The sequence below is a fragment of the Thermobia domestica genome, chromosome 9 (genome assembly GCF_964235325.1).
Source record: "Thermobia domestica chromosome 9, izTheDome1.hap1.1, whole genome shotgun sequence".
Classification (NCBI taxonomy): Eukaryota; Metazoa; Arthropoda; class Insecta; order Zygentoma; family Lepismatidae; genus Thermobia; species Thermobia domestica.
In genome coordinates, this window is record NC_137462.1 from 149,205,458 (window position 1) to 149,219,372 (window position 13,915).

At 33.9% G+C, this 13,915-nt stretch overlaps 1 protein-coding gene across 1 annotated transcript in view; it reads right to left on the reverse strand.

The window, feature by feature from the left end:
* The window catches only part of LOC145694178 (general odorant-binding protein 56d-like), a 65,587-nt gene extending 53,157 nt beyond the window's left edge, over nt 1–12,430 (reverse strand). Inside the window, exons 1-2 of the mRNA XM_081770294.1 lie at nt 12,301–12,430; nt 3,783–3,861 (exon numbers count right to left, since the gene is read on the reverse strand). Of these exons, the coding sequence (XP_081626420.1) occupies nt 3,783–3,861; nt 12,301–12,357 (136 nt within the window). The 5' untranslated portion in view covers nt 12,358–12,430. The remainder of the gene's footprint in view (nt 1–3,782; nt 3,862–12,300) is intronic.
* Nucleotides 12,431–13,915: the final 1,485 nt, after the last annotated feature.

The window sequence follows — 13,915 nt, forward strand, 5'->3', positions numbered from 1 at the left end:
GTGCTTACTTACTTTTTTCTTTAGCACTCGTGTTTGATTAAACCTCTTCTTGAATAGCAAGGAGTTTTAATGTGATTTTTCTCTGGAAGGCAGTTGAAATACAAATGTATGTAAGTGCTCTTAGAAAGATTAATTTCTTTTGTCTGTGGTTGGTTACTTCGTCTTGCACAAACATGTTGTTGTTGATTCTGCCACGCAAGTTTCTGACTTGTTACAAAGACGTCCTCAGATAAGTGTTCTTGGTTGCTTATTTTGTGTAGAGAGAAGTGGTCTTTTGTGGCAGCTATCCACGCCCGTATGATGGCTGCTTGTCATGAATGTAACGCAGAAATTGTGGTTAAGTGTTACCTTGGCATTTTCCTATATGGGTTCTCCCTCATCGGTAGTAGACTTTGGGGTTGTGGCATTCTTTTGAAGAACGGAAATACTTGCAGAAGATCCAACAAAGTGTTGGTCTAGAAGAACTTATTGATCCCACTTTCATATGTCTTGTGTTCATTTAATACTACTTCATTGAATAAATCGCTGATTTGTCTTTTATCAGTTGAAGGAAAGCAAATTAGCTTGATGTATAGTTGGTTGGAACGAATTCTGGTGGGTAGTTTGAAGTTAATCTATTGTTTTGCTAAATGTGATTTAATCCTTTCGTTGCATATATTTAAAAGTATATTAATAATCAGGGCCCGGATCTTGTTGACAAGTCAACTTTTTTCTGTTACGCATAGGGCAAGGCAAGTTTAAATAAAAACATTATCCATCAACTCTAGGTTCTAAAAATATAGTTTTTTAGGGTCAACTTTTAGTCACTTTTAGCCATTTTGAAATTTCAGGTCATTTTTTAATATTTTAAGGTAACTTTTAGGTCACTTATGATCTTTTTAGTCTTTTTCTTCTACATAAGGAAACCTTTACATGAACACGGCTTACGAATGTGGAAAAGACGAAGTTGAATAATCTCTTTTCTTGCTTCTTGACTATTGGGGTGGAAAAACTGCATTCTTAACAAGTTAATGAAAACTAATCTGTATCTGGTTAACGAAAGGTGGGGGTTGGTAGGTGGCCAAACAGATAGTTTTGGGTTGTTGACCACAAAGGATGTGATCACGTGAATAACTAAAAATGGATTAGAAGGCGTACAAGGATTTTAAACTGGTTCCTATCTATTATTTTCATGTAGTCTACACTTGCGAACTTTTATTGTTTAAGAGTGCTTCCTAGCTTTAACTCAGGAGTGAATTGACGCTTTTAATACTTACAATGGGCTGATCAATAGAAATAAATGATCAATGGACTGCAACTAAGTGAAACAATACTTTTTGAATATGAGTGAGAAATGTTAACTAAAAATCCAATGGACATTTAAAAACACGTCAATGTTTAATGAAATAAACGTTCAAGAAAACGCAAATTTTAAGGTCAATTTTTGTGATTTTTAGGGTCATTTTACAGGAATTTTAGTGTCATTTTATAGGTCACTTTTTAGAAAATGTTAGGTCAACAACATCCGGGCTCTGTTAATAATGATGCACGTCAAAGTGGTTTCTTGGTGCTCTTTCAATGTTTGGAGGAAGATTTAACGGTGTACCAATAAAATCGCTAAAATTGCTTTAGGAATAAACTAATTTGAATGTGAGCACGTAAAACTATTGTTTTCTTCTTATGAGATTTAGTTTCTATTTAATGTTCTCTATTATAATTTCCCAACTATATCAAATCTTTCCTAAATATCACAAGTATCACAAAAATGTCAGAAATATCAATACATCTAATCCACTATTTTTTGTTTTTAACTTGTCTATTACTAATGAAATACTTGAAGTTATATATTTAATTTGTAGATAGGTGGAATTATTCCAATAAGAACATTTTTGGTGTTCGTTATCGCATACGAAAAAAAAATCCTACCTAGTATTGAAGATGAACCGATCCAAGTAGTTATTCAAACGTATTTGGGCACTTCAAATGGTCTAACAATAATATCGATAAAGAGGTTGTATATCGAGTATTTTCATAGTTTTATAATAAAATGAAAGTTTACATAAACTGGAGATAAATACTATTGCAACACAGTTTGAATAAATAAACAATATTTTAATTTGCTAATTCATTTACCTTGTATTAAATACTGTATTGAGTACTAATCTATAAGAAATACTACTTTACAACTGTGAAAAATATTAATTTAAAGATATTTAAAACTAAAGTTTAAGAGCTAATACTAGTTTTTATTATCTCATTAACCATAGTGCAAGTATTATTGGATGGTACATTTTAGTATCAGTTTGGCGTTAATAGTTGGTGAAGTTTTTCAGACTGGTTTTGTAGCCTACGAACGACATACCTTTGGCTCCATAAATAATCCTTCTTGTCTATTTCCTAGAAAATTGTACACGAGAATTTACCCTTAAGCATGCCATTTTATTCAGTCAGATGAAATTTATTGATTGAAATACTCTGACAAGCTAAAACATCTCTGACCACCTATCTATAATATTTTATATGTCCACCTCTTGCTTCCCAGAGAGCAGTAATGTGCTTTGGAATGGACGCAATGAAGCTCTGGTAGATGGTAGAGGCATGGTGCAACCCGTCTGCATAAATAAGTTACTTAACCCCTATAAATTCCGAGATGAACTTGAATCTCATAACAATTCAAAGATGTTCAATTGGGTTAAGATTGGATGAATTTGGGGCTGTTGCAACAATTGAAATTCACTACTATCTCCTACCACCAATACAGTACAGAGTTGGTCTTCTGACAAGAAGCATTGTCCTCTGAAGACGCCAGCTAAAAACATGGCCTCATCTGTGGATGCCCTGTGATGATGATCTCTCAATAGCTAGGGGCCGTCACGGTGTGCTCCACATGCTCTATTGAGCTCCTCGATTAGAATATGAAGGTTTTCCAAATCATAATCGAGCCGGCCTATCGTCTTCCTACTATGCACGTCTCGAGCGGCTATTTCCCTGAAAGATGATGGATTGTAGCCCGACGATCAATGGGATTAAGGCAGTATTGTAATCTATCTAGCCATATAATGTTGTGCCATTGTTCGGTGGTCCAATGACGATAAGAATATGCCTATTTCAGCCGCAATCGATGATGCCGTGGTAAACGTGTATGATGCCGGCTGCAGAACTGCGTATTCAGACACGCTTTGTCCACTATTAAAAAAATCTATTAAAAATTGTTGTTAAATGTGTCACAATTTGCATCATATCCTGTTGTACCAACCGCGACATTCTACGACATCCAACATCTTTAATGAAGTGTGGCTGCTAAACGTCTTTTCGTTTGGTGTTGGTTTCATGTCCTTTTCCGAACTTTGAAATACACTCTCCATGGCAGCTAACGAACATCCGACAGGTCGCGCTGTTTCCAAGATGTTCGGCTAAAATACCTAACCCCCTATCAATCACTAATATATCGCCGGCATTTCCCATTTTAAGCGCAAGTATCAGACTGATCGATTGAATGAGTTTTCTGTCGTTATATGGTGATCGAATTTATTCTACTCCGTAACTCTTAAGTCAGCTTAACGACATCAATCAAAAAGAAGCTCATGTTCATTATGTTTTGGCTGATTAGTGTATATCTTACCTGTGTAATTTTCTTACATTAACCACTCATATTACAGTAGAATTGGTCCCGAAGACTTAAAGTCATGAACTTCTCTCCATATACAATCTTCAACAAAAGGATTAATCATGAATTAAGTTGACTATAATATAAAAATGCCTTAAACAACTACTGTATTTAAATAATTTATGCTAAAGCTTACCGTCAGTTATTCCAGTCTCTTTAGAGCAATTATCAACAATTGCTCTGGCCATTGCTGATATTTCATCTTGCGTCATGGTCTAAAAAATATTTCCAGACAAAATTACATTAAAATATCGTACAACTTTGAAAATTAATGTTTATTCATTATTTATAAGAATAATAAAGATGCGGCATGTTAGCCACTTTGCAGTAATGCATCTAACAGTATAAACAAAAAGTCAACAAATATTTACATTACAACATTTACAACTTAATTTCCCACAATGCAGATTGGAAACTCCTTTCGGAGTTAAGAGATATCTACGATAGCTGAAAGTCTATTGAATTTACTAGGAAGTCTGAGCATGAGCGACCTTTGGATTATCGCAGCTCTAGATTTCTGAATATAGAAAAGACTCGTATTTCGTGTTGCAAGAATGAATTAACTCTGAAATTAAGTGTGGGAAAAAAGAAGTGTTAGAGTTTAATTTTCTTTCTATTTTATGAAAAAACTAAATATAACTTTTCCTTCTGCGACTAGTACTTGATGCTGCTATATTGAGTTCTGTTACCGAATTTTTCATGTTGGTTATGTTACCGAGCTTTTCTAGCTCTGGAACTCTATGTATTACTAAAAAGAAGTTGAAAATAGTGTCTTGATTTGGAAGATGAGTCGAACAGGCCATAGACCAAATAGGCGAAGAGTATTCCACTACAGGAGAAATCTGTATAGGGTATAGGAACAAAAGTCTATAGCTAAAAGATTTTAAAATTTAAACCAATTTTTTTTTTCATAAATTAATCTTAAATTTGAAAATTAGAAAAAATAGCTTCCTTTTAAGTAAAATAGAAAATATTACAAGCGAATATATTTTCATGATTTTAATTAAATAATTTAGTTTAAATAAAAAATATTATTATATTTATCGTGTATGAGTTCACAGATTGGGGTATTGTATTTCTACTCTAAGGTGAACATTATATCTCACATAACCTTTGATTTAGAAAAATTGACTCGATTTCCTACGTCTGTACTTTCAATTTCTGGTGGACAACATCATTCTAGTGGGTTTACTCATGGTTATCCCGTTTTCTCTCATATTGTCATTCTATCATTTATTCATTCTACCATTAAATAAAGTAATTTAAACTAATCCAGCGTTTCCCAACCGGTGCGCCGCGGCACACTGGTGTGCCCCGAGGAAATCGAAACAAATTATTAATTCTATAGGTACCAAATTGCAAGAGATAGGGGAAAATGTATATTTGTATTTCACATTACTATGAACCTCTACTATAAATCTACAATTTTAAGTTTCATACTGTGTTACTTTTCTGTACATTTCTAATGTTGAAAAACGTATTTATCATTGTCATAACCATTATTGCTTCTTTATTGTTGCAGACTATTTCGTAACTTCAAATTTTAACATATCATTCAATATATTCAACAAAGCAAACATGCATACAAATTACCTACATTTGTGTTCTAAAGGTACAGGAGATTTGTTTATTTGTTCGTTACTTAGTGATCCTCCTTTTTAGTGAAAGGTTAGATACAGTTTTCGAAAGAGAAAGTGGATTTTTTAAAACCCCAGTCCTATATTTTATTGCAATTGTTTTCTATTTTAAAATTAGAATGAAAAATAAGCATAATGATTTACCACGAGGGAAAAACCCCGTGATCGAGCTTTCTATTCTGTAAGAAGAAGATCAGTAATCACAGAAAAATACCACGGTATTTTATATTTACGAATAATAATAGTAATATATATATATATATATATATATATATATATATATATATATATATATATATATATATCATATGGGTGTGCCGCAAGAATTCAAGTTATACCTGTAGTGTGCCGCAAGTTGAAAAAGGTTGGGAAACGCTGAACTAATCTATAAATGGTATTCGATTTGAGCAATGGATAAAGAGTTTTTAAGAAATTGCGAACACTCGGAATTAATATGGGTACTTTTTAGATCTTCTAGAGAATCCTTCATAATCTTATTTATTACAGAAAATTACTTAACAGTATTCCATATATTTTAGTGAAAGCGGATTAATAATACGAGATGTGTTCAAAAATATCAACCTTAAGATCAGCAAAAATTCATTTACTTATATCACAGTTACTTAGATAAATTATAATAACTAATCGTCTTCAAAACAGTCCTCTTGAGAATGCACTCACTTATCCCAGTGGTCTTGACATTATTTAAAATATTTCTGCAGCACACATTTTGGAATAGTGTTGATCTGGTCCGTGATATTCGACGTAATGTCTTCTCTAGAATCAAATCGGTTTTGTTCAAGGGCATTTTTAACTTTTGGGAGGATCAGAAATTACACTATATCGTGTCGAGGGTGTAGAGACTTGACGAAGCAGGAATGCTGCATTTGGCCAAGAAAATCTGAATCCGTTGTGAAGCATTGGTGGAGACATTGTCGTAATGGAATTGCCAATTTTTCGCTCGCACATATCCGATCATTTGCGTCGTACAACATAACGAAAACGATGATGGACTCCTGGTAGCACTTCTTGGAGATGATTGTGCCTTGTAGGGTTTACGAGTGATTCATCACCTAACGGGAGTCCTAAAAGGCAGACAGTGTCGCCTTCACATTCCTGCAAACCTGACATGTTTAGATCTATTTTAACCTCGGAGATGACTGATGTTTATATTGTGAAGATTGTATCCTTGTTTCTGGGTCGTACTCACAAACTCAAACCTCAGCATCAGGGATTATGGTGTTAAGGATGTTAGGAGTCATCTTGGTATGTGATATAGCATGTCCAATGCAATTTTCAATCGGAGTTCTTTCTGTTCCATTGTTTGCAACTTCTACACGAATTTAGCAGAAACTCTCTTCAAGCCCAAATTCCTGTTCAAGATTGAAGCTACTGATACAATGCTGGTTTCCACATCGATCGGAACTTTCTCGGACTACGATAGGCTGTAATTTCTTTACAGTTTTTTGAGCGCGTATACCGACATGGTTCACTGTACACTTATCTGCAACTATCTTTAATTCGATGTACTACTCCTTGGTCCATGAGACGAACACGATGCGTATAAATGTCCCTTACAATTTTTCTTCGACCAGCAGTGCTTGTACTTAATTTGCTTAAAAAGAAGAAATTAAGAATCGATATTATTTGAACACACCTTTTATTTTTTAAACAGTAAAATACTGTATTATTCTCTTAAATGATTGTCAGCAAGGTGCTGAAATCTCATTTAAGAAATTATCTTAATCAATATATTGATATTGAAAGAAAAGAAACTGAGATTTACTGTGGATCAGATAATCGTGGTTTAAACAATTGCTTCCAAACACGTTGTTATGACACCTAAGACAAAATCTACTTGTTACAGCCTATTTTAGAAGTGTCGAGCAATGCAGAAAAGTAGCGAATATACATATTAAATTTAATAATATCTAAGAGCAATATAGGAAAATAAGTATTATACATATATGGACATTACTTCACAAAGATTCATGTAAATTATTATAATTGAGGCTTTGTTTTTAAACATATGATAAAATAGAATCAATGATCTTGTCCATTTATACATGAATTAAATAATTCTCACAAAATCATCTACACAGTAAATTCAAATATTCATTCAACTACAATTAAATTGTTTAATTAAACCATTCACAGATATACCGACATATTATTTAAAATTAAAGAGTCAATGCAATTCATTATTATTAAGCCACATTATCTCTAAATAGTGTAACATCACGCACACATACATGTGCATCATAACTTACTAGTTACTTATTAGTCACTGAATTGTAGTTTAAATATTATCTTTAAGCAGACGAAAAAAGTATAATAATAAAATCCCTCATGAAAAATTAAATATGTCTTTCACTAAAATTTAGTTAATAGTTTAAATAATTAAATCACATATCATTCTATGGTTCAGATATATCTAAGGCACAAATTATTAGAATTATTTTTAAAAAATATCCAACTATATAGAGAAAATAATTCAATAGATCACATAATAATGTTCAAAAATTCCACGCAAACAAACTGTTGCAGTCTAACTTCTTCCCCAGACATTATATTTGCTCCATCACATGTTTCACTACCATAGCTTGTGCTATACTAATATCAGGACAAAAGTCCATGCATGCTAATAATAACAAAAACTCAAGTGGTTGTTAATTTCGATATGCCATGCAAGAAAGGTGAGGGAGGTGATTTTAGTTTAGCGTTCCGTTCAGCAGCGAGGCTATATGAGACGTTGATCTACTGATTAACGTGAAATCCGAACCACCCCTGCTATATGTGAGTGTCTGTGGTAGACCTTTTATAGCTCAAAATTCAAGCCGCTTAAAATAATGAAGGGCGTACTTTTGCGTTTTCTCATATTTGCAGTCATTTCGAAGATACAGGGGGGGGCAACTGACTTTATGGACATCCTATATATATATATATATATTTCCTCCCACAATTTTTGGACTGAATTTGGATTTAAGTGGCATCCGAGGTTTCGCTGTTCATCTCAGCGACCACAAAAGCTATAGATTCGACAATAATATCGGTCATTTTCGATCATTTATAAATGTCTTTCCCCTCCTTTAAGTTACATCGTCAAAGTGATATGACAAAAATCATCTCATGTTCGAACTTCATCTGGGTTGAAAATTTGATCGAGATCTGTCCGGTGGTTCAAGAGCTAATAAGTTTTATTTATTTTTATATATCTCCCTGTTCTACCTTCTCACCTAAGTTCTATAGTCAAAGTGAATAGATACATACTATCTCAAGCCCGAACGTCATCTATGTTGAAAATTTTATCCAGATCGCTCAGGTGGTTCAAGAGTTATTAAGTTTTATTTATTTTTATATATATGTCCCCTTCTCTTTCCCTCCTCTAAGTTCTACCGTCAAAGTGATATGATAAAAACCACTCCAGATCCAAACTTCATCCATATTGAAAATTTGATTAAAAGTCCTGTTGTTATAGCGTGATGAAATCACAAAGACAGTCACTTTTATTTTTATTCTTTTTACTTATATCTTCCCCTCCCCCTCCTATTTGCTGCACCGTAAAATTCAAATGACGAAAACTTCCTAGGCCGAACCTTATCTATGCTGAAAATTTGATCAAAATCGGTCTGATGGTTCAAGAGTTATTAAGTTTTTTTTTTATTTTTATAGATTTCTCCCTTCCTCTAATTCTACAATTAAAATGATATGATAAAAACCACCTCATGTCTGAACCTCATCTATGTTGAAAATTTGATTAAGATCGGTCGGATGGTTCAAACGTGATGAAGCCACAAAACAGTCACTTTAATTTTTACTTTTTTGCATGTATCTCCCCCTTCCCCCTCCCATTCGTTGCACTGTAAAAATGAAGTGAAGAAAACATCCCAGGCCCGAACCTTACCTATGTTGAAAGTTTGATCGAGATCGGTCGGGTTTCTCAAGAGTTAACTTTTATTCATTTTCATATATTTCCCCTCCTTCCCTCCTCCTCCCATAGGATCTACTGACAAAGTGAAATAATACAAAACTACCTAGACTTGAACTTCATATATGTTGAAAATTTGATTGAGATGGATCGGAAGGTTCAAAAGTAATAAATTCACGAACATAGTCAGTTTTTTTTATATTTATTGATTTCTGTATATCTACCCCTCCACCCCATCCCCTACGTTGCTCCGTCAAAGTGAAATGATAAAAATTATCCCAGTCCCGAACCTCATCTACATTGAAAATTTGATCAAGATCGGTCGGGTGGTTCAAGAGTTATTAAGCTTTATTTATTTTTCCTATATCCCCCTCCTTCCCCTTCCCTATCCTCTACCGTCAAAGTAAATAGCTAAAAACACTCCCAGGCCAGAACCACATGTACGTTGTAAATTTGATCGATATCGGTCGTTCGACTCAAGAGATTAAAAGTCACAAACATAGTCACTTTTAATTTTATAATATAGATTGATAATTATCAAACATAAATATATTGTGATTAGATTAAAAACGTATTCTTAAAGCATGTTCTAGTTTGTTTTGGATCACAAAACCATTCGATTAATCTTGTTATGTGAATATTTTGTATGATTTAGGCTCCTCTTGTTATTAGAATATTGTAATGACTGCTGAAGATATTGTAGTGACAGAGCGTAACAGATTATCCCTTTCGTGAATAGTTCCCATTCCACGGAACTACATTCTTGCAGAGTCCTGTTCTCAATGCAAGATGGCATTTATACAGCAGCATAATACACAGTAGAGGGTTTATCTACGAGGGCCTCTATATATATTTTGAGCTTTGGCAACACTGATTGTAGTTAGGCGTTATTTTTGTTTGCATAGAAACGTTGGACATTGTTGACCATAACGTCCTTCAAGTGATTTATCAATAGCTTCCACATTTGGCGATGAAGCCACATCCTTTGCCACTGTGAAACTCTGGTATAACGATTTTACTGGTGGCCGCCTTTCCTTCCATGACGAAATTTGCGAAGGTCGTTTAAAATCAGTTGTTATTCAAGAAAACATTGATGCTGTGCAAACCGTAACATTCCAAGATGGTCATGTGACATACTGTGAGATTGACACAACCCTAGGCATTAGTTCCACCAGCATATATAAAATATTACATGATCATTTAGCTGTGAGAAAGGTTTGTTTTCGTCGGATCCCACATAATTTGACAAAAAAAGACTCAAAAAGAAGCTCGCGTCGATTAGTGCACGCAAATGCTCAATAAATACAATGTCGGTGCTTCAAAAGACGTATATAAGATTGTAACAGGTGACGAATCATGGTTATATGCATATGAGCCGGAAAGCAAACAGCAGTCCACTGTATGTGTGTTTCAAGATGAACCAAATCCAACAAAAGTTGTTCGCGCTCGAAGCACATCGAAACAAATGGTCGCCTGTTTTTTTTAGGGAAAACTGATCATGTGACAACTGTGCCTTTGGAGGAACATAGAACGGTCAACTCTGAATGGTACACAATAATTTGTTTGCTGGAGGTCCTCGGTCAAATACAGAAAACAAACAAGCGCAGTCGGATCATACTTCATAAAGACAATGCGAGCTCGTACACATTTCGTCTAACAACGACTATTTGAACACTCAAAAAATCCAATTGATAGGTCATCCACCGTACAGTCCTGATTTGGCACCCAATGACTTCTTCTGGCTCCAGAATGTCAAGAATAAGTTGCATGGACAACGATTTTTGTCGGAGGAAGGAGCTGTTGATGCCTTCAAACACCATATTGTGGTGGTGTCTCAAGAAGATTGGAAAAAATGTTTTGACAAATTTTTCGAACGAATGCAAAAGTGCATTGATCATAAAGGAGAATATTTCGAATAACAATAAATCAATTTTCAATGACAAATTACTGTTTTTTGTTTGTTAGGCTCAAAATATAAATAGTGGCCCTCATATTAAAATTTGAGATTTTAAAACTTTGTTAAACAAAGATACAAAATAGCAAAATTTGAAATTTTTCAAAATTTTCAATTTTTAGAAAACTGCGATTGAAAAAGGAGCAAATTTCAGGGTTGTAATTTGTTTCCACTAAAACACATGTCGGTGCCTACAAACTCTCAAAAAGTTAAGCTTGAGATTACTTTCCTTCTTTGATTCATAAGCCTTTAAAAACTAAAAATTTGCCATTTTCCATGTCAAGTGTTTAGAGTCTTTGAACCCCTTACAATACATATTTCATTAAATATATTAGCCATAATATTTATAATGTTTCTCTCTAAATAAATTGTTTTATTTCATTAACCTAAGGTTAACCAATCTTGAGTAATATAAGTTAACGCAAACCATTACAAATGTAAAAATCAGAGTGCATTGTAAAACAAAAATGGCTGCCATGTGAAAACCAAAAATAATAAAATTTTAATAATGGTAATTTTGAACTATCAGTATGTTAAGGACATTGCAAGGGAAAAATAATTTGTTTTAAAAATGGTCAAGCTAAAAATTATTATTTTCTTTTTTTTTTTTAATCACTTGAAAGAGATTTTCCTTAAAGTATTTATTTTTGCAGTTCCCAGTTGCCTTGCCAAACATTAGACAACAACTAAAATACTTATGGTCTACCACGTATGCTGCTATCATAACACTGCATAATTTTGTAGAGGATGAATTAAAGATCTAACCAAACAACCTTGAACTTCCATCAGGCATGTGTGGTGATTCTGCTTTAGGACTTTTGTCATTTGTGACTATTACCTATCTGATTCTCCTACTTACACACTACTAAGTTTTACACACAACAATAATGAATTTCTTTTTCCCATAGTCCCAGACACTCTTAGAAAAAAATTCGCAAGGTAGTCATGCAAAATCCTTGCAATTTCAAAATCCCGTCACAATGACCGACCATGGGAATCGAACGCCAATAAAGTGAAGATGCTATTCTTTACCCATGCCTGCTCTAAACATGCCAAGAGAATGGAAACTGTAATTATGATTTAAAGCCATATAATTTTACTTATTAATGCTTAGAATGAAATACAAATTACTTACCCAACTTAAATCTAAACAGGATGCCAACAAAAAAAGAGCTATTAGTTTGATCTCCATTGATATTTGCAATTCTGTGCACGCAAAGAATCAGAACAACTGCTCACCTTATTCAAAATAGGTCTTTTAGTTAAAAAAAATAAGCAGATACTCCTATATATACATACGTATGTACATATTATATTCTATCACTTGATCACCCTCGCGTTTTTTTCTTTCTTTTAATGAACAATAAAACATTAAATCAAAGAGGGATGAGAAGAAAATTTTACATAACAATAACTCATTCATGCGTCAATTAACGTTTTTCTAACAGATGCTGTTGTGTTACGCAATCTTTGTTAAAATCTGTATTTATGTTTGTAAACACAGTAACTAACACATAAGGAAGAACGTTAGTATACAAACCTTGAACTTGTTTCAATAACGACCTTAGGAATTCAATGAAATTTAATACGTAGGTACAGTGCTTGGATAACTGATATTTGTGCAACTTTGACCTTGCTTTTTTTCCAAACCAATATCATGGCAAACTTTGTGGCTTTTTTCAATAATACAGTGGTAATTCAGTATTAGGAAGAAATTAAGAAAACTTTTATTTTTGGTTTAGTCATATCTTATTTTAAAAGTAACAGGTATTAATAACGTTTATATACATGAGTATAATTTTGGACATTTATTTTTTAAAGTTTTCGTTTTCAAAATACCAAATACTCTGTCTGTCCGAAAGCCACAAATCTCAAGAGTTATATGATAGTTCATTATAAATTTTAATCAGAATATAGAAGGTCAGAAGATAACAATCGAATTCGTTAAAGGGAGTGATCCATCCAGTTGATACTAACAAGGAGACTTACGGAAGTGTCACTCACCGTTTGAATGAAACTTTGCACATTTGTAGAAGATAGAAAAATAATTGACAGGTATTTTTTTATTTCGGCAATGATGTGGGTTTAAGGGTAGAAAACACCCTTTGAACCGTTTGGGGTGGTTTCGCAGCATGTACAGAAAACAATAATTTAATGTAGAAGAAAACATAATACCAGGGAGTTTTAAAACAGCTGATTCAGAATCTGACGTCAAATTTACGAAACAAAAAATGTCGGATCCAGTATGGTGATTACAATTACAAAGAAGTCTTCTGGTTTGAATCGCTGTGCTAGCCAAGAACAATCATAGTGGGCAGGGATTACTGCGAGAAGGTTGCAGACCGATTTGAAACCTCTTTCTGTACGTATTTTAACATGATACTTGATTAATGTGAGTCTCTGCACATTTCACTATCCGGGGTGCTTATGTATAGTGACGGCCCACTGTGACTCTGTGTTAGAACGTTCACCTCTGGTACATGGAGTCCCTAGTTCGATCCCAGCTTGCTCCAAGTGAACTTTGTGGTGGACAAACACCGTGTGCATGGATTTCCTCGGGGTTCTCCCGTATCCTCCCACTTTCTCCATTCCACCATTTCCTTCATCTCTCATCATCACCGTGTCCTTTACCCTAGCCGGTATAACCGTGGCCACTTAAACATCAAAGATTTCATTTCATTTATTTTACGTATATTGAGTTCCCTCGCCTCTCACTATGTCAGAACTTCATAGTCTATCCTCAATTGTTA